Raw genomic sequence first — 20,991 nt, forward strand, 5'->3', positions numbered from 1 at the left:
TACCTCCCTGTGTATATGAGACAAGCCAAGGCATATATGGAGTACAGAGGAGAGATAGCCTTTGGGATTTAGTTCCGTCCACTGAGCTGTTTCTCTAGTCCCACCTGGATTTTAAGTTACTTTATTGTAACAGATGTATCTACTAGTTGGAAAGTATTAGGGCTTTTTCTTAAACTCTTGCAGGAACACCCCCCCCCCCCACACACACACACACACTTTTTTTTTATTCACTTTACAAAAAGGATCCACAGAATTTTTCCATGGAACATGACTTGTGGTAGTAAGTATTGTGCACTATGTCTTTAAAAACAAATTACTTAAATACTGTGATTGTATAAGAAGTAAGGTGGTTTCATGGTCTTTATTTTAAACACTTTTTTTTTCTTAGTCATATAGTATAGAAACCATTTGTATAGACCCTGTGCTGAAAAAGCCAAAAGATTTTCTTTAACTTAATCTTTATAGACTATAGAATTGGATTTATTGGAACACCACAAATTGTCACAATTTTTTTCAAAAATAGAATAACACACCCAAAAGTGTGTTAAAATGTATGTAACCAAAGGGCTTTCTGTGCAGTCTCAGCTGTCTGTGAAGCTGGCTTCCTGGGAAGACAGGAGATGGGCAGTCTGTGGGATGTATGGTAAAACAGGGCTTTATGTGCATAAAAACAAATCATTTACCCAAATCCTGTTCTTCATTCTGATGTTTTTCTTTTTCTTTCTTTCTTTCTTTCTTTCTTTTTTTTTTTTTTTTTTTTTTTTTTTTTTTTTTTTTTTTTGGTTTTCGAGACAGGGTTTCTCTATGTAGCCCTGGCTGTCCTGGAACTCACTCTGTAGACCAGGCTGGCCTCGAACTCAGAAATCCACCTGCCTCTGCCTCCCAAGGACTGGGATTAAATTCTGATGTTTTTTTCATTTAGAACACTTTACCTTGGTGTTAATCACATTTTTTTTTTTTGTCATTTTTTCTTTCTTTTTAAAATATAAGAATAAATTTGCTACAATCTCAGATTTACAGGAGGGTTGATGGGAAATGAGTAGAGTCCCTGCTGCTTCTTCCCAGCTCCCCTAATGTCACACCACAATGGCCTTCTCAAAACTAAGGTTAACGTTGGTATAGTGCTCCTAACTACAGTGTCACCCATCCCTCAGTTGATGACCCTTTGCTATTCTGGGATCCAGTTCTATATGCCTTGTTGCTTTTAGAGAGCGTTGCAAAAAAGTAGTTCTGTGTTTTAAACACATGCTGTCAAGCCTCACACTTTCCTATTGTCTCCACTGTATAGCACCTCCGACAAGTTGGGGTTGTGGGCAAATTTGTGGAGTTTTTCGGGCCAGGAGTGGCCCAGCTGTCCATTGCTGACCGAGCTACAATTGCTAACATGTGCCCAGAGTATGGTGCGACGGCAGCCTTCTTCCCAGTTGACAAAGTCAGCATCGCGTACCTGGTGCAGACAGGTAAGTGAAGGGCTGAAGGCAGAGACGCTGGGAATGACAGCCCTGCCTTCCGCCTCTGCCCATACCATGCTCTTATATTAGACTTACTCTCCCTCTCTGTGGAGACAGAATATGTTGTTGGATTTAAGGAGGTGTGCAGTAGAACTATGATGGCCAAGAAAGAGCGTTCTCTGGTGCCCCAGAACCCAGATGTGTGTGCTGGCTTTCAACTGATCTGTTTGTATTGACACAAGAGATCTTAGTGATGGTAACTGTTGTCCCTGGGGTGCCTTTAGGGTACCCCCTTCATACACTGGTAGGGTAGACTGATGGATTACTTGCTTAAATAATAGGAGGGGAAGCCTAGAATCAGAGCCGTGTAATTAACCAAGGCTGGCAAGGAGCAGATTGAGAATCGAAGGCCGTGGCTGGCTTACTCAGAACACCAGCAGGTTCAAGCTTCTATTCCTGGTGATATGATGTGAGATGTAAATTCAGATTCTTGGTTCTGCCTTGTCCTAGCTGTGTTCCTTAGAGAACTTACCTAATAATTTTCCTGAGCTAGCATTTCCTCATCAGTAAATGAGAATAATAATAATAGTTCTTGTTTCATGGGATGAGAGTTTGAAGTAATTCATTTGAAGCCCTTAGTGCACAGTGCCAGGCACACGAAGTGCTTGTGAGCCAGAGGTATGAGGTCGTTGGTAATTGTTTCAACAAAGGAATGTTAAGAGGGTCTGTGGCAAGTTGAGGGCAGATGCTTGGGTGGAGCTGGGTAGTGGGCTCCCGCTGAGGAGCCTCCTGATGAGGAACTGTCAAGTGGAGTCCTGTAAGTGGAGCCGGGATCTGGTCTGTCCATGTCACGTGGGTAGGAGCACAGCCGGTGCTGATGAGAAGCAGCCTGGAGGCCGATGGCAGCAGCGTTGGTGTGTGTTCACAGGGGCCTGCAGACAGGCTTTCAGCTTGTAGCCTTTCACCAGGAAACAGTAACATGCTTATCTGTTACTAATGCCATTTAGGTCGTGAGGAAGACAAAGTCAAGCACATTCAAAAGTATCTTCAGGCTGTAGGCATGTTTCGAGATTTCAATGACTCCTCTCAAGACCCAGACTTCACTCAGGTATGAGAGAGCTACCAGCCAGCGCGTTTCTTCTTTCTGAGGTCCCAGTTGCAGTGGTCTTTGTTTTTTCAGGGATGGTTCAACTGTGGGAAATTAGTTTCTGTGTTGTTATTATAAGGGACAGAACAGGGTGGCAAAGGGTGAAAAATGAGAAGGTTAAGGACATAAACACACCACAGTGACTTCTTAATATGCCTGCTGACCTAACCTCTGTGACCTAACCTCCCCCACCTACTGATTGATAACCTCTTCTTGGCAGACTTTATTGAGATTGCTGAGCTATTTAAAGGCCAAGGCCATCATTGTTACAGTCCTGGAAAGAACTAAATGCACAACCATATCAGTGGTTCTGCTTATCCAGTGATTTGCTTGAAAACTGAATCCATAGTTTTCCAAGCAGCCACGATTAGAAAGTAAACCAGACTTGGGGGTCCCAGTTTTCATGTATAAGAGGAAAAAGTACTCATTGGGTTGTCAGACTACTTTCTGCTGTGATGGATTGTGGGTACATCCCTCAGTAGAAAGCCTATCTCAACCTGAAAGCCATGTGTGAGCTACTCTACAGCGTAGGGAGTAGAAGAGAGCAGGTAACCTATGTCCACCCTGTCTAAGGCTGCAAAGAGTCCTGCCAGCCCATGCTACTCCTGTACCCATCTCAGTATTGGGAAATTAATCTTCCACAAGGCTGGAGGATTGCTGGCTCCCTAGTTTTGGAACATGGCTGCTTGTTTACTTGGTTGTTTATTGTTGGGGTGTTCTAAGGTCTTTGGTGTGGTTGAGCTGTTTCTTTATGAAGTCTATAATTGCTTTTGGCTTGGGCGAACAGGTTGTGGAGTTAGATCTGAAAACAGTTGTGCCATGCTGCAGTGGACCAAAAAGACCTCAGGACAAAGTTGCTGTGTCTGAGATGAAAAAGGACTTTGAAAGCTGCCTTGGAGCTAAGGTAGGGCCTCCGGACTCTGCCTGTGTCTTAGGGTTTCACAACGCCTTGGTAGGAATTTTCCTGAAGCCTGGTGCCAGGGGCGTTTCTTCTCTATCCTAAACGCTTTCATGGTTCCCCCATTAGCTATGGGCCCAGCAGCTTCCCTGCATCACATGCCTGCCTATCTATATGCACAACCCATTTATGCATTTATCCTTTTCACATGAAAACCCATTTTCTTCAGTGTTGTTGGCCCTATTCACACATACTCTTTAGGTCTCTGGACTTCTTGCTCTGACCGCTCTGTGTGTGCATGTCTCTGCTCCATCCCCTGGTATCCTATTCTGTTCGATCCATAAAGTTCTGCTCAGATACCCTTCTCTGTAGCATGGCCCCAAGCATCTCCTAGCAGGAAGTCATCTTTCCTCAGTTGAAACTTCATGGCACTTAGCCGAAGCCCATTGGGTGAGGTCCCATATTCTTTAATTTAGAGTGTTGCATGTGTGATTTCCCTTACTGGCCTGTGCCTTTGAGTGTAAGATTTGCATCATAATTGTTCTGTTACCCCACAAAGCTCCCAGCATGACACCTGCTCTCAGTGGGTGTCTCCCAAACGAGAGGTTTGGATGGATTTTATCCACAAGGCATCAGCATTATACCAGATATTCAGCTGTGCCTTACATTACTGATCAGAGTAATTGAAAGTAATATTAATTAATACCATTATCTCCAAATTTCCACGTGGTTACAATCAGTAGTCTCAGGCCATACCCACTGAACTGCACACTAATAATGATTTAGGGTTCTTTGCAGGCTAACTTAGAACTGTGTGTAGATTTAATCATCTTGAGGAGAGGAGAAAGCAATTGCTATTAACTTCATTGCTGAGCAAGATTCAGGACTCACAACTGCCTTTGTGAATATTTAAAAAGAATAAAGAGAAGTTGAAATTTTCTGGGCTGTTTCAAAGTTCACTCACAGAAGTATTTGTTCTGTTAACAGTTGGCACTTAAAATTGCTACCAAATTCTTCCAAAGTGAGAGGTTTTCTCTCTTTATAGCAGACTGTGTGTGTCCTATTTCTTTCTTACTACATGTAATATCTTCAACCTTCTCTTCCACAGCAAGGATTTAAAGGTTTTCAAGTTGCTCCAGACCATCACAATGACCACAAGACATTCGTCTATAATAACAGTGAATTCACTCTTGCTCACGGCTCTGTGGTAATCGCCGCCATCACTAGCTGCACAAACACCAGCAATCCTTCCGTGATGTTAGGAGCAGGTGCGTGCGTCTGGCTCCAGCCGCTTTACAGATGCAGGCACTGATTGGCCCAGAAAATTCCTGTGCAACTAGTAGCATCCAATACAAAGTATTTGAAGTAGAAATTCATAGTGTCCAACAACCTTTCCTTTGTACTTAGCACAGAAAATACGTAGAGGAAAGCAGAGGAAGCAGGATGTCTGCTAACACTTAGAATCTGGCTCTGCCTGAGAAAGAAAGAAATAGAAGAAGAACCTGTTGTTGCATCATAGACTTTGTTCCCATAAGCTCCACCTGGACAGTGAACTTTGCACTGTCTTGGTGCACTGGCAGTTGCAGCCGGACTGGGGCACAGGGCACTGGCCGATCAAGCTCCCTGTGCCAGCCGCTTGTGCAATGCTGAGAAACAGTTAATAGTTACACAGAGTTCACGGTTAGAAGAGCCCTTAGTCCAGATGGTTAGTCACCCTTGGGATCCTCCTTAGCTCCAGAAAGCAGAGCCGACAGTTCTTTCTTAGTGGGCCAAGAGGAAACCTTTTTAGGGTTCATCTTTGCCACCTAAGCTTTCCATACTTATCTGGAATGAACCAGTTTTATCAGGCAACATCAGCAGCCCCCCCATGGCCTTGTCTCCTTGCTCCCTCACCTCTTTGCCTTGTATCTTCCCCAAAGCGGTATTGCTTATGGAGTCAGAGTACAGGCTGTCCCATCACAGTCTAGGAGCTCAGGGCTTCTGATCTTCTGCTTTCTGAATATCTGTGCTGTAGATCTGTTATAGGCCGCCTAGGTTCACTATCATTCAGTACACGATTGTGTGTCTCAGAAAGGCCTTCCCAGTTGCAGTTTTCATCTAAACCCAAGCAGATACTATTAGATAACTTTCCCTCCAAACTTTAAAAACTCATTTTATAAAACATTCCTAAATGGCTTGGATTTATTTCTTTCATTTGTTCGGTTGATTGTTTTTGTTTTTTGAGAATTTGGAGTGTACACCGGGTTGCTCTAACCTCACAGAGGTTCTGCCTCCTGGGGGCTGGGAGTAAAGACGTGTGCCACTGTGCCAGGCTGATTTGTGTTTATTAAAAGAGCAAGCGGTCCTACCTCTTGCTTCATTTCTGTGACTCACTTGGGCTTGCTGCATGCATCAACTGTCCCTGGGTAGTGACCTTTTGATCGATGTATCAGTCAAGAAATGTAACTGGAAAAAAACAGACATTTTCCTAATGTGTTCTTAGCATATAAATAAATGTCCACCCATGCTGTGTCTCTGTTCACCATTTCACAGGATTGTTAGCAAAGAAAGCTGTGGAGGCGGGGCTGAATGTGAAGCCTTACGTCAAAACCAGCCTGTCTCCTGGAAGTGGAGTGGTCACCTACTACCTTCGAGAGAGTGGAGTCATGCCTTACCTGTCCCAGTTAGGGTGAGGACGAGGGTGTTCGTTTGTTTGTTTTGTTTCTGCCTTAGCTTTTGTGGCAGTCCTCTGGTGTCCCTGTCTGTGTAGCGGTTTGGGGCTTATCTGGTGCTATGTACTTTCATAGTATTTTATCACAGGTAAAATGTGATAAAACTCTAGCATTCTAACTGCATGGGCCCAATGGATAGTCGTGCTGGTTCATCATACATACAAGAGCCAACCCTGGGTTTCCGCGTGACATTCCCTCCTTTCCCCAGAAGAGGGCGCCTTCCTCATTTGTACTGAGATGAACCACACGCTGGTGGTGGTGGCTGTGTAATTGAGTCTGCATTTTGGCATGGAAGTAATTACTTACACGGCTGCAGTCGTTCAGTCCTTGAGGCAAATGAGTGATTAGATGCCCAAACAGTCTCTCCCATTACTGTGTTAGTTTGAATAACAGCTATTTTCCCCATGTGTTTTATAAAATTCAAAAGATTTGGGGAACGCACAGCAGTAGGAGATGGGGACATTAAACGGCACATCTGGTTTCAGCTTTTAAATATTCTAAATCATTCACACCCTCTGTTACAAGCTTTAAAATGTCGGTAGCATCCTGTCCTAAACTTCCTCCGCTGCCATTCCTTTATGACGTGTGGCCTCCGGGAGCACTCCAGTGAGGGTTCACATGTCCTGTGCTTTGATGCCTAGGTTTGACGTGGTGGGCTACGGCTGCATGACCTGCATCGGCAACAGCGGACCCCTTCCTGAACCCGTGGTAGAGGCAATCACTCAGGTAATTACGGAGGTCTGGGTTCTGCGGACCTCTTGTCTGAGTTCATATAACTCAACGTTTTACGACAGTCCTTGGGATTGGGATGTGGTTAAGAGTATGCTTTAGAAGTAAGGTTAACGAGCAGAAGTCACTAGCTGTGTGACACCGGGCAGCTAAATGAGCTGGTTCGTGCCTTGGTTTCCACAACTGTACGCTGGAGATATATAGCACCTGGTTTAGAGAATGCTGAATGGAGGGACTCTGGCCAGCCCAAGCGTGGCAAACATGGCTCTGGCAGACCTCGCTCTTCTCCCTCATTCCATCTGCCTTATTAAAAACTATCTCTTCCCTTACTTGGCCACTTCCTCCTCCTGAGGCTGACTACCAAGGTCTAGCTATCAAAGTATTAAAGTCCAACAATCAAAAACCCCCTTTGCTTGCCCTAATCATGTCCAATCAAAATGAAACACCTCATTCTAACACAGGGTTTCCCTCTTCACCTTTACAAACTGCCATTTCCCTGTGCATCACCTCTGTCTCCTCTATCCAGGGATAGTCCCTTGTCATGTGCCCCTGACACACACCCTTCCCCTTTCCCTCATCCTGTCTCCTGCCTTTGTCTTTTCTTCCCTGCCCCGTGACCCTCTGGGGCAAATAAATGTACTTGTGCTGAGAACTTGGTCTTGGGGTGTCTTGAGGGTCCCGACACTGAAAATGATGGTAATAAAAGTGAAGTGCTTAGAACAGTGCCTGGCACACAGGCGAGGGCTCAGGTCATGCTGGGTTTGATGACAAGGAACTCTAAAATTGTTGATTGCTGATCATTTGAAACTTGGTTCCAAATCATACACATCCCCTTATATAAACTATGTTGGTTGATTTGGCTTCTGGCCCTACAGATCTATATCCCTGAAAAGCACTGTTGGACCTGTCACTGTCGTTTCCCTCAGCTGTCACCTTTTGACCTTTCTTGGTAGTCTCTCCTGGCCTTAGACTCTTGCAGCAAAAATTATGTCATATGCTGACCTGTCTGGTATTTTCTCAAGAACAGTATTGACCACTACTCCCTGCATTTGACCCGAGCCTCTCCCCTTGGAATACCCCTCCATGCCCTCCTCCCTGTGGCAGACCTGAGGGAAGGGTGCTGATGTTTTTGTCCACATCATGTGAAAACTGACCTGACAGAAGTCTAGGCAGCGCCTGTCTTGTGAACTGATAGTTCTCTTGCCTCCCACAGGGGGACCTGGTAGCTGTTGGAGTACTGTCTGGGAACAGGAATTTTGAAGGCCGAGTCCATCCTAACACACGGGCCAACTACTTAGCATCTCCCCCACTCGTAATAGCATATGCAATCGCAGGCACCGTCAGGATTGACTTCGAGAAAGAGCCTTTGGGTAAGAGTTTGGGGTTTGCGGCCGTCTCTTTCTAGTGAATTGAAAAAATAGACTGGAAGGAAGTTGCTACTTTGGGGGGCATGCTGCCACATGTCTTTAATCCTAGGACACAGAAAGCAGAAGCAGATCTCTAAAAGTGAGCTCCAGGCCAGTCAGGGCTGCACAGTGAGACCCTGTTTCTAAAAACAAAGACTCTAGAGATGAGACAGAGTTCTCTTCACTGTTCTCCAGGAGAGAGCCAAAAGACAAAGGAAGAAACAGAGCTCTCTTGGGGTTGATAGGTGTCTAAAAGGACATAAAGCCCAAACGTATTAGCAATTTGCTGTTCTGTATTCTTCAGCGGTCCCTGGCTTTTGCCCCCTGCTGGCTTCCCGAGGCTGGCTCCCCGTTACTGCATACTCTGTATGAGCACGCTCCAGGTGTTTCGGAGTCTCACAGTCCCAAGTGCTGCTTTGCCCTGGGCTTTTGCTCTCTGCGTCTTCACTCCAGCCTGAGGAGAGTCAGTGTGGCGGGCATCCCTTAGATTTGCATTTAGGAAATGGCACTCTAGCTACAGTTGACCCTCTGTGCCTTTAGATTCTACATTTTCAATTATCCCTACTCACTAAGATGTATTTGACCCTAAGTCAGTATTCCCAGTGTTGTCAGGGAGACGTGAGCTGGGGGAAGCTGCGTCACCCAGTACACATCTTCAGTGTGCCATAGCCAGTCACCACGGCATCACTCTGTCTTCTTGCCTCAGCTCTTAAATCTGTAAACAAATGTCCTTACATAGTCAGCATTGCCGTCACTTTAGATAGCCTGGGGCGTAATCCTGAACTGGCATCCAGTATTGTACACACAAGAAGCCAGTGGTGTGCCTGACATTGGCACAGGCTTCCTTCAGGCATGATGTGTGCTGTTGGCTCTGAGTTAAGAACAGTATTCTAAGCCTTCCTCAGTGTCCAGACAGCATTGGCTTCAGGAACCTCTGGGGATACTGAAGTCTGCCAGCAGCAGATGCCTCATAGCAAACGACACCGTGTTTCGTGTTAGGCACAGGCCACCCCTAAGGACACTCATGACACCTACGACAATGTCAACGTTGTATAAATGTTGTGTAGGGAATAATGAGAAGAGGGATGTATAAGATCAGCACAGACACTCTTTGTTTTCTGTTGTCAGTCTATAGCTGATTACATTAACAGATTCAGAACCTACAAGCTAGAGGCCCAGCTGTGTATAATGTCTGTAAATAAGACAGCATATGCTACCACGTTATATATTAGACACTTGATGGAAATATGGTCAGAGATTTTATTACAGAGAAGAGATTCAGTCTTCACTGGTTCATGTTTGCACAGAACAGATGTGGCTGTGTGATAATGAAAATGGGTGTTAGAGATTTTCTCATCAGTAACATGTCTTCCCCAGGAGTAAATGCACAGGGCCAGCAAGTGTTTCTGAAGGATATCTGGCCAACTCGAGATGAGATCCAGGCGGTGGAACGGCAGTATGTCATCCCCGGGATGTTTAAGGAGGTCTATCAGAAAATAGAGGTGAGACTCTCAAAGTAATTAAATAAATAGATACATAAAGCAGGAGAAAATGAGTGGGAAAAGAGCCTCGGTAATGCTCGTCCCCGATGGCCAAGGCCTTCTGGCCAAGGGTGATGGGCATGGAATCTTCTCATTGTTCTCCCAACACGCTGCTCACTGGAAAATAGTATCAGGGGCTTATGCCAGCCGTCTGACTAAACGAGTTTCGACAAAGATGAAGTTACGGATCTCTGAAGAACATTCAAGCCAACTTAGACACACAGTGGCTCTCACTTGCTGTCTAGTGTCCACGTAACCTGGAAGCCCAATATTTTAAGACTCTATATTCATTATCTATTGGTTCCATCACGGATGGGGATGGGACTCATGAGGCTCCATCCCTCCCTGATGAGCAGTGGCTTGGAGAAGAGGAGTCATTTTCCTCAGTAGTGTAGCTGCCGAGAAGGTATCCAGGCTCCAGTAACTCGCCCCAGCCATGCTCACACAAGCTATGCTGATTGAACTGAGCAGGTCAGAAGAAAAAGGCATGAACGCAGGAGAGGGAGTGAGAAGAAGGGAATGGCGTTAGGAAGAATTGGAGGGGACAAAAGGGTAAAGAGGGGGTGTGCCCTAGAACATTGCACACATGTACATGAAATCATTTAAAAAGAGATATAGACACATATATTGGAAATAAAAGTAGGTAACACTTAGTAAATTAAAACAAAAGCGTTTCATGCCTGTGGGTGCAGAGCCAGTGGGAGCCTTGGTCTTCCCAAGCTCTGAGCAAAAGTCGCCCATCTGGGCTGACACCATCTACTGCAAACCTCCCTGGGCTTTGGACTGAGGTCCCCAGTCCCGTAGTGGCTCTCAGGTGGCAGCTTCCCTCAGCATTGCCAACGTGGCTTCTTCAGTTTGACCATGGTAGATAGTTACCATAGAGGAATGATAGTAGCCAGTCTCTTCACAGGAAGAGGTCACCTGCCAGTGAGTCTCTGGGGAGAGGGCGAAGGGCCTTTATCCCAGGGCAGGACTGGACAGGATTCCTGTCACTTAGCAAGACAAAGGAATCACTTTGTGTATCTGCTTAGAATCAAAGTGGATTTTTAGTAGACTTCTTTTGAATGATTTTATTTATCAGATTTTTCCTGGACTGGAATGTGATTGGTTCTTTTCCCTTTTTTTTAAATTGTTTTCAGACTGTAAACAAAAGCTGGAATGCCTTGGCAGCCCCGTCGGATACGCTGTACACATGGAACCCCAAATCTACTTACATTAAATCACCGCCGTTCTTCGAAAGCTTGGTATTGATTTTTATTATATTTGTAGATGTATTTTTACATTGCACTTGTTAGTGTGTGTGTGATGCTTGTGTGTGAGCACGGGTGCAAGTGTGCCGTGACACGTGGAGGTCAGAAGCAGCTACTGAGTCAGTTCTCACTGTCCAGTGAGTCCCAGGGTCAGACTCAGGTCATCGGGGCTGGTGTTGGCAAGAACCTTTACCTCGTGCCATCTCACTGGCCTAATGTTCTTTTTTTAACATGTATGACGGTTTGGCTTGCACGTATGTCTGTGTACTACATGTGTATAGTGCCCAGGATGGTGACAGAGGTCATTGGATCCCCTGTACCTAGAGTTACAGACAGTTGTGAGCCATCATGTAGGTGCTAGAAACTGAAGAGTGTCTGGTCCTGACCTCTGAGTGATCTCTCCAGCCCCTGGATTTTTACTTTTAAACATAAGCTTTAAAAAAAAAAAAATTATGCCGGGCGGTGGTGGCCCACGCCTTTAATCCCAGCACTTGGGAGGCAGAGGCAGGAGGATTTCTGAGTTCGAGGCCAGCCTGGTCTACAAAGTGAGTTCCAGGACAGCCAGGGCTACACAGAGAAACCCTGTCTCGATAAATAAATAAATAAATAAATAAATAAATAAATAAATAAAATTATGTACATGTGTACACTGTAGCTGTCCTCAAACATACCAGAAGAGGGCATCATATCCCATTACAGATGGTTGTAAGCCACCATGTGATTGTTGGGAATTGAACTCAGGACCTCTGGAAGAACAGTCAGTGCTCTTAACCACTGAGCCATCTCTCCAGCCCAAACATAAGCTCTTCTAAAGGTGTTTTTTCTTATACAGTAAAACCTTTGCACACTCCACCTGATAATGCTGAGAGTGTTGTAGGAGGCTCGGGGGCTTGGCTGTAGGCACTGTTTTTCTGGCTGGAAGTTCTGTATGGCTGTGCAGGGACATCCTGGTGAGAAGACACCACCTAGGAGAGGACCAGCTAAGGTCTGCAGGACTGGTCCAGGAGAATATCCTCAGGGCTTGCTGCCATATTTATTTAACTCGTACACTCCATGATGGGTCCCTAAAGGGCAGGAGGGAGAACTCAGCCTCCCAGTTGTCTGTGGCATCTGAAGAATTACATGGAGAAGCAGAAAGGATGTCCTTGCAGCTGCGTTCCTATTGCCTTGGAGGACTGGTGTCATGTGTCACCTTCTGTCCAAGGCTCAGAAGCGAATACTTTCGGTTTACCTCACTTTTAATTGTAAATACCATCACTATGAGCCAGTACTTGGGGATTTTCCATGCATTGATGTAGAACTCCCAGTCTGGTTCACTCGGTGTCAAGCCCACCTGGTGGCCTGTCTGGGACACCTGTGCTAATGCTAACTTGTGCATTCTTCAATAGACTTTAGATCTCCAGCCACCCAAGTCTGTAGTGGATGCCTATGTGCTACTAAATTTAGGAGATTCAGTAACAACAGACCATATCTCTCCAGCTGGGAATATTGCAAGAAACAGCCCTGCGGCTCGATACTTGACGACCAGAGGGTGAGTGTGGATGAGGCAGGAAGGGCTGAAGGTGGAGGGAGGAAATACAAGGATGAAGCCAAGGCCACATTTCTCTCTTCCTGTGGTGAATTTGGGGTCAGACTGTTCTCTTTCTTTGCTGAGCATGAGTGCTTGAAAACCAGCTGGTTCCTGCTTTTGTTGTCTCATTAGCACTGTAGGAGAGCTTGTGAGTCACAGATGACCAGGAGGGGCAGCTTCCTAAGCAAGTGTAGGCTCATCCTTCTTACCTGGGAAGCCCTGGCAGGGCCTGCTAGAGGCCCAGCAGTGACATAGCCTGGAATTCATTGTCATGTTGTCATGTCCCGTTGACAGTACTTACAGGACTGCCTCCAGAGTGTGCAGCTCACTCACCCCTTCATCTTCTCAGACAAGCCAATAGTCTACCCACATCATTCTCTGTTATCAGCTCAATACAGATAATGAGTTTGGGGGTTCCCAAGTCTAATTTCCATGAGAGTCATCCTGATTTCTGTCCCTCCCTTCTGAATCAGTTCTCTTGAAGAGAGGGCTCAGAGCAAATTTGAGAAGCAGGACACTTTTTTCTCTGGGTGGAGGGATTCTCTTGACATTGGAGTTGTTTAGAGCAGTGATTACCAGGGACTATAGTGTCCCCCTCCCTGCAATGCACAAACCCACGACATTTGGGGTAGGATTTCAGAGGGTCTGAGGCATGCTTGCCTGCACCTGAAACCCGCAGAAGCTCCCTAACCTCCGGATAGAGATGTAACAATTAAATCATGTTAACAGTGACCCCTAGTATCTAAGACACAGGCCAGTAATCTGGCTGCTGTGTTGTCTGAAACATGCTGTTCTTGCCGTCACAAAATTCCCTTCATCGGTTCTCACGCATAAGATACAGGATCTCTGGCCCTGCCATGAGTCTTCTCTTCTGAGACGTTGTGTGTTGCTTCCCTTGGCCTGCAGGCCCTGATTATTCAGGGGCAAATTCAGGCCCACATGGAGTTAGTTTAGTTCTTCTCCGTTCTGTGACCCATCTTCCTGGCCTCCCTGCCGCTTTAAATCCAGTTTTCACTTCCATGTAGCTGTGTGAGCTTCCTGCTGAGTTCAGAGGATATCCAGATGCAAAAGACTCTTGAGTTGATCCTGGGGAGCACTGATTCCTGACTGCTCTGCTCCTGACTGACTGACTGACTGACTGACCCAGTTAAGGCTTTGAGAGCAACCTGGAGAGCAGTGTCTGGCAGATTCAATGACATACCTCGGTTATGGCTTTTTTTTTTTTTTTTTTTTTTAGTCTGCGCGTAAGCTAAGTTTACTCTTCACTCACATGCTACCCCACCTTCTGTTATTAGCCTAACACCACGAGAGTTCAACTCTTATGGCTCCCGCCGGGGTAATGACGCCATCATGGCACGGGGTACATTTGCCAACATTCGCTTGCTGAACAAGTTTTTGAACAAGCAGGCACCTCAGACTATCCATCTTCCTTCAGGAGAAACCGTGAGTATCATCTCCCTTGCTTCAGAAACTAATGTCTGTCAGGCTCTGATGCCTGATCTTCACAGTGGCTTGACTGATCTTCACAGCCACAGCCTGCCTGACTCAACAGTTCCTCTTGCTAGGTGTCTATGTGTGTCCTGTTTATCATGGTAGAGATTACAGTCTCCTGTTGATTAATGATTGGGTACCAGGGTTCAACTAACTCTCAGTTCCTAGAAGTTGAGCTTAAAAAAAAAAACTCTCTGAGCAAAATTTCATCTGTGTTTAAAGTACTTGAAGACTAAATTCCAGATTATTTAGGATATTTATCAAGAAGGACTGTTGTGTGTCCCCAGTGGTATTTGTTCTAGCCCATTGCATCCACAGCACAAAGAAAGGCCATGAAGGCCCTTTGAGGTTTGCCCAGTCCTGAAGGAGCTTTTTGAAGATGGTGTATATCCTGAAGTTGTTTATTTGTAGATGGTGGGTATATGAGGTGGGAAAGCCTGGGCTCAGAGCCATCCAAGGTGAGATCCCAGTACCAGTTATTTACCTCTGTAGGCCTTTTTATAAATTTGTGACCTAAAAATAACACCAGCCTTATGTGGCTTTGAAGCTTAAAACAATATGGAATGACCTGTAAGATCCAGGATGGCACCACATTTGCAGGTCCCCAAGGACTGTCATGGAACTGCCTGATAACTGCCCACCCTCCTTGAAAATGACCTGCCAGTTGCTGTTGCTGCTGTTGCTGCTGCTGCCTCTTTCTTCTCCTCTTCTTCCTCCTCTTCTCCCTCTTCTTCCTCTTTCTCTTCCTCCTTCTCCTCTTCATTCTTCCTCCTTCTCCTTTTCTTTTTCTTTCTACTTTTCTTTTACTGAAAATATATTTTTGTCATACAATATACTCTGATTACAATTCCCCAACAACAGCTCAAAAAGGGACTCTAGCTGGTGTCAAGTTGATGTAAAAATTACCTGGTACAACAGTCTTAAACAGTGTAGCAGGCAGGTGGGGTGAGAAGAAAGCAGGACACAGGGACACTGCAAAAAGTAGAAAACTTAAATAAAAATCATCTTCACAGAGATTTTTGTAGCAATAGCAATCATAAGCCAAGATCCTTGTACATTATGGAAAAAGAAAGAAAACATTAAAAGATTCAAAGGCGGGGCTGATGTCTTTAGAAATTTTCTGGGAATATACAGGAGTGACGAAGGGAGAGACCAAGGAAAGGGACTGAACTCACACAGCAGAAAATCTGATTTACCGCAAGTCCTATAGGCAAATGACTAATGGTGCCGGAGAGATGGCTCCTCAGTCAGGACCACTTGGTGCTGCCCTAGAGGCTTGTCCCCAGCCCCCACATCAGGCTGCTCACAGACACCTGCACCAGCAATTCCAGGGAACCTGGCACCTCTCCTGGCCGCCACAGGCACCTCTATGTAGGATGCATATGTACATTTGGGAATACACACAGACACAAATAAATCTTGAAAGGGGGATGGGGATGGATAGACATTACCAAATTACCTAAGAAACAACTCAAGGACTATGTTTTGAAAATCTCCACTGAACAGTAGCCATATGATTGCAAAGACCTTGTCAAGGTTACAGTGTTTAAAATTAGGAAAAATAGAAATTTTAGAAGGAACGTCAGCCTGCAGGTAACATGAGCTACTTCCCTGTGGGATTTTGCGCTGCAGTCTCAGAAAGCACTTTTAAGACACAAACTTTCATGCTGTTAATTCACAAGGCTAGTAATCTCTGGAATGTGGCAGGTAGGTGGTTTCCTTCTGATCCTGCTATTTCCTTGTGCAGAGAAAGGCACTTCCTGTTGTTGCAGTAGAACCAGTTTAAGCTTATCCCACTAACTTGAAAATAAATGAGACACAGACCGTGGTTATTTTATTTGGCTCTGACAATTACTGGGGATAACCCCTAATCTACTTTCCTAACTGTGGGCCTGGCCTGGCTATCTCCCCAGTGATGTACCCTGATACTTGCTGTTTCTCCTGGCCACATGCTCATGGTCCATCTCCCTTTGTGGAGGCTTTCTCCTCTTCTCTTGTTCCTCCTAGTCTTGATTCTCTCAACAAGGTAGCTCAAACCCACCTACCTCTAATCCCTCCAGTAATGGGCTGTAGCTACTTTTATTTAACCAGTAGTTTTAAATTAAGGAACAAGGTTTGCACAACCAAAGCTTGTAAACATGAACGTGAGAATTCACTCGTGGGCCTAGAACTCGGTTCAGAGACATAGCAGCAGACCAAACCCAGACCAAACCGCAACAGGTTGTGAACATTTCTGTATGCATGAGTTCTGTGCAACTCAAGGTTTAGGTGATACCAAGTGAAGTTAAGTACAGCCCCAGCCATCCACCAGGATTTCACCTTGTGAAAAAGGGTTTAACCAAAGGCTTGCCTTGAGCCCCTTTCAGGGGCTTTACCTTCTAGTCCACTTAGCAATAAACAAATAATTTTTAAATTCCCAATCACCAGTGATGCCATCAGATGTCTGGGGATTCTCGGCTCAGCAGAATATCCTGTGAGAAGCACGTCTGTTTGTGGGAGATGTTCCTCACTTATTCACTTAGCTGACCCTTCCCGACTGTTGCTGCACATTTCCAAGCATGCGCTGCTGCCTCTGCCGTAGCCTGCGCATAGAGGGACAAGAAGACTCTGTATTTGATATATAACTTACAAACATACTGTAAGGGTTCAAAAATCACTGAAGGAAGACCCCAGGCTCAGATAGTATACAAAGACAGAACATTTATTCTTCAGAAACATCCAGCATGCAGGGGTCAACCATTTTTTGAAATGGCTACCCCAGACAAAAGTGCTCAGGCCTTCTTATAGGGAATGGGGTTAGGAAGGCAGGGGGGTGGGGGTGGGGGGGAGACCTAGAAGTATTAGGTAGTCTAAAATTTCATTGGTGAGTACTGGTGAGGTCACAGGTGGTCAGTGGTTTGTTTTCCTTTGTCATGAATGTTTAACCACATGATAAGATAGGGCTGCCCAGCCCAGATGGCCCATCCTGAAATAAGATATTTCCCATTTTTTTTTTTTTTTTATGGTTATCCCCAGGCTGTTCTTTGGGAGGGGGTTTTATGACCTTGTTCCTGGATTCTATGGTCTGTCCCTGGAGATGGTGCCTATGGCCTTCTTTTTGAAATCAGGCCTGGTCCTTAAATGGAGACAAATGGGCTCCATGTTGTCCTCTCTACCTTCTGTCTTGCATTTCTCTACCTTTCAGAACTGACCACTGCTGGGCCTCTAGTACTGGGCCCAAACCTGGGCTTCATGGGATTTTTCTTTTAGTTGCAAATGGTTTAGTCAATGGAAGAGAAGGAAACAAAAACTTTTGTAGTTCCCTTTTTTCCCTCTGATGCCCTAGGATTTGAATTTATAAAATTGTAAAGCAGTTACAGTTCAGGCAGAAGTAAAGTTCAGTTTGGTAGAGATGAGTAGGACTTAGAGACGGAGCAAGTGGCTGGTCTTTAGTTGTTGTTGACTTAGCTGCCCTTGAGGTCCTTTGGACCCTGTACTGTTACTGGTGTCCTCTGGGTCTGTGTGCCTGCTCTTGCCTTTTGTCCATCTATAAAACCTTCCTTTTCTCTTCTCAGCTCGATGTGTTCGATGCTGCCGAGCGGTACCAGCAGGCTGGACTCCCCCTGATTGTTCTGGCTGGCAAAGAATATGGTTCAGGCAGCTCCCGAGACTGGGCGGCCAAAGGCCCTTTCCTGCTGGTACGTATGGAGCAGAAGCTCCCTGGTGGGGTCACTCAGAACTGGGGCCGGAACCAGGAGGGTGCTTGGGAATAGATGCTATGGTTTTGTTCCCAAGACACTATGAAAGAGCAGATTGTGAAGAGCTTGTGATATTCACCCAGACTGCTTCTCTGTGGATCTAGACCTCTTCCACCCAAAGGGCAACAGTCCATAGGGCAGCTGGCTCAGGTGTATCAGCTGGGCTTGGGGCTGGCAGCATCGGCTCTGCAGGTATCCTTCGATAATGTTGGAGGAAAGCTGACACATTCAGAAATGTATATGCAGCTATCTTTCATATATATATTTGTACATATATACACACACACACACACACACACACACACACACACATATATATATATATATATATATATATATATATATATATATATATATATGTATATATATATATATATATATAGAGAGAGAGAGAGAGAGAGAGACTTTCATAATTGTCACCACGCTAGAGGACCTGGGAGAATAGAGTCCATAAATGAGGCCTACTAAAGTCTTACGCAGTTTCAACTCTGTAAAAATGATTGTTATGAAGTCTAAGTAAGACAGACATTAAATAAGTTATTATTTTTAAAAAGTCTTACACAATAGCCAACTTTGCTCAGAGCCTCAGACAGTTTCTACTGTGAGAGTTAAGAAAGGTCACATGAGTCAAGCTCTCATGAGTCAAGCTGTATATTATCACAAGGTCAGGATGCACGTGGCAAAAACATGTTTTCCATAGAAGTCTATAAAGGATAATTTAAACATTTAATAGAATTATATAATAATAATTTAATAGGATTAGTAGAATAATAACAGCAAGCAATAATGAGTGATCCAAAATAAACTCACTCCTATCGGCTGCACCTGAGAAGGGCATCAGAAGCACATTCCAAGGGCAATTCCATGTTTTGGAGAAACTGAGGTCACAAAACTCTTGTGTTGTTTCTTGGAGTTTTCTCACAAGCACTCAGAATTCTCCTCACGTGACTCCATTCCTGGACCATGTTCCAACACACAGTCTCAGGGCTCAGAGCCCCGAAATACATTAAGGTTATAGTCCTCTGGGAATGTAAGGAGTAAGCTGCAAGCTGTAAGGGTGCAGTGAGGAGCCGGGTAAAGTGAGGGTGGTGCTTTCATTTTAAATTGCATGCATTTAGTATGTTCGCTCGTGCTCATGCATACGCAGGTGCATACACACGAGCGCCCACACAGCCACAAGTCGGAGGAAAGATAGCTTGCAGGAGTTGACCCTAGCCTTGAGGGACCTAAGGTGTGATGGCAAGTGACCTTACCCACTGAGCTATCCCACCAGCCGAAGGGTGTGCACATTTGATATTCTGCCAATGTTTCTTGACTTTGGAAATACTTGTGGGCACATTTTAGGTATTCTTAGAGAGTACACTTCATTTAATAAAGGCTTAGACATTGGGATTTTTAAAACCTCCCCTGGTGATTCTAACATGCAACAGCTTCAACACCTACTACTTTATAACCAGGTTCTTGAAATTTAAATACAGTCATACACACGCACACGCACATGCACACGCATACACTCACACCCCTGCACGGTTCTGGTGCAGTAGATCTGAGTGGTATCTAAGAATTGATAACTAATAGGAAGGCCTAGTTACCCCAGTTCTCTGCTGTATTGGTTACTGCTGTATGTTGCCAATTACACACTAACAATAAAAGGTCCTTTATAGGAAGCTTCATAGCAATACTATTAAGTGCAGTTTGGTTTTGAAACAGGTTTGAAAGCCAGGCAGGCTAATCATTTACTTAGTAGTACATTCTCAACTTTGATTAAACCCTTGGTGTTTGCTGATGTGTGCCCACAATAAAATAAAACTCAAAGAAATAAAGACAATTTTTTTTTATATATTTGAGATGCATTCCAGATACAGATTAACTGAGGGCTCTTGTATCTCAAAGTGGTTAAATGCATGGTCAGACCATGGGTTCGAGTACTACATCCCACCTCTGAGACTCCCTCAGTAAAAGGGAATTGGAATAGCATTGGCTGCATGTGGAGGCTGCTGGAGGGCAGGAAAGAATTCAAGTAGGTGTTTACAGCGTGCTGGTGAGTCGTAGGCAATCAGATAGCACTCACTACTCAGTTAGTTCTAACCAGAAGATAGCATATTGGGTGAAGGATTAACAGGTCTACAATCTAGCCGTGAGAATTTCCAAAGAAGCCCCTTGGAAAGTGCCTGTGTGCCTCCTAAAGAAAAGTTGGAGCTGTCTAAGCTTCTCTCTTGGTTCATCAGGGAATCAAAGCCATCCTGGCGGAGAGCTACGAGCGTATTCACCGCAGCAACTTGGTCGGCATGGGGCTGATCCCCCTCGAGTATCTCCCTGGTGAAACTGCAGACTCTCTGGGACTCACAGGTCGGGAAAGATACACTATCAACATTCCTGAAGACCTTAAGCCTCGAATGAAGGTTCAGATAAAGGTAAGCAGGGCTTCTGCTGCAGACCTGCAGGGCCTGTTGTTGATCATCAGCTGATAGGAAGACAGAATTAGTCAGGTGGAGGAGAGTCAGCTCCAGATAACACCATGTGAAGCCTCCTGGTCTGGCTACCTTCCGGACAGAATGAAATCTGCTGATTAGCACGGTTTTTAAAGTCACAGTGTTACCAGTTCCTTCTGAACTCCGTCCCCAGCCAGTCCCATTCTCTCCGGCTCTTTTAGCCCAGAGATTAGTGATGAAAGTTCAAAGGGGATGATTTTCCGTTATCTAAAATTTCCCTTCTTCCTTTGTTGATGCAATTGTGATCAACAGATCCTATATGCACTCCCTCCATGGAGCTCATCCCAACCCCAGGCTTTAATTAGCCCCATGGTTGCGCTTTCAGAGAGAGGAGTCCCTGACAGTCTCCTGCATCTGAACTCTTGGTGACCAGCAGTGGTGCCTCCGGAGGTTTAGGTGTACAGCCTTGCTGGGGGTGGTGTGTGACTGGGGCAGAGTCTGAGAGCTCAGAGACTCACAATTGCAGTTCCCTCCCACTTGGTACCGTGGTTGAGGAAAGGAGCCCTCATCTTCCTGCTCCTGCAGCAGTGCCTGCCACTTGCTGCCGCGGCTCCCGCCATGATGGCCT

The 20,991-nt window shown here is 45.3% G+C and overlaps 1 protein-coding gene across 1 annotated transcript in view; it reads left to right on the top strand.

The window, feature by feature from the left end:
• LOC117701822 (cytoplasmic aconitate hydratase-like) overlaps positions 1-20,991 on the top strand; it is a 56,885-nt gene that overhangs the window by 34,540 nt on the left and 1,354 nt on the right. The window contains exons 8-20 of the mRNA XM_034493246.2: positions 1,289-1,460; positions 2,459-2,559; positions 3,386-3,502; positions 4,605-4,764; positions 6,029-6,164; positions 6,849-6,933; positions 8,150-8,306; positions 9,720-9,844; positions 11,023-11,127; positions 12,522-12,664; positions 13,999-14,146; positions 17,749-17,871; positions 20,160-20,345. Of these exons, the coding sequence (XP_034349137.1) occupies positions 1,289-1,460; positions 2,459-2,559; positions 3,386-3,502; positions 4,605-4,764; positions 6,029-6,164; positions 6,849-6,933; positions 8,150-8,306; positions 9,720-9,844; positions 11,023-11,127; positions 12,522-12,664; positions 13,999-14,146; positions 17,749-17,871; positions 20,160-20,345 (1,758 nt within the window). The remainder of the gene's footprint in view (positions 1-1,288; positions 1,461-2,458; positions 2,560-3,385; positions 3,503-4,604; positions 4,765-6,028; positions 6,165-6,848; positions 6,934-8,149; positions 8,307-9,719; positions 9,845-11,022; positions 11,128-12,521; positions 12,665-13,998; positions 14,147-17,748; positions 17,872-20,159; positions 20,346-20,991) is intronic.

The sequence above is a fragment of the Arvicanthis niloticus genome, unplaced genomic scaffold (genome assembly GCF_011762505.2).
Source record: "Arvicanthis niloticus isolate mArvNil1 unplaced genomic scaffold, mArvNil1.pat.X pat_scaffold_258_arrow_ctg1, whole genome shotgun sequence".
NCBI lineage: Eukaryota > Metazoa > Chordata > Mammalia > Rodentia > Muridae > Arvicanthis > Arvicanthis niloticus.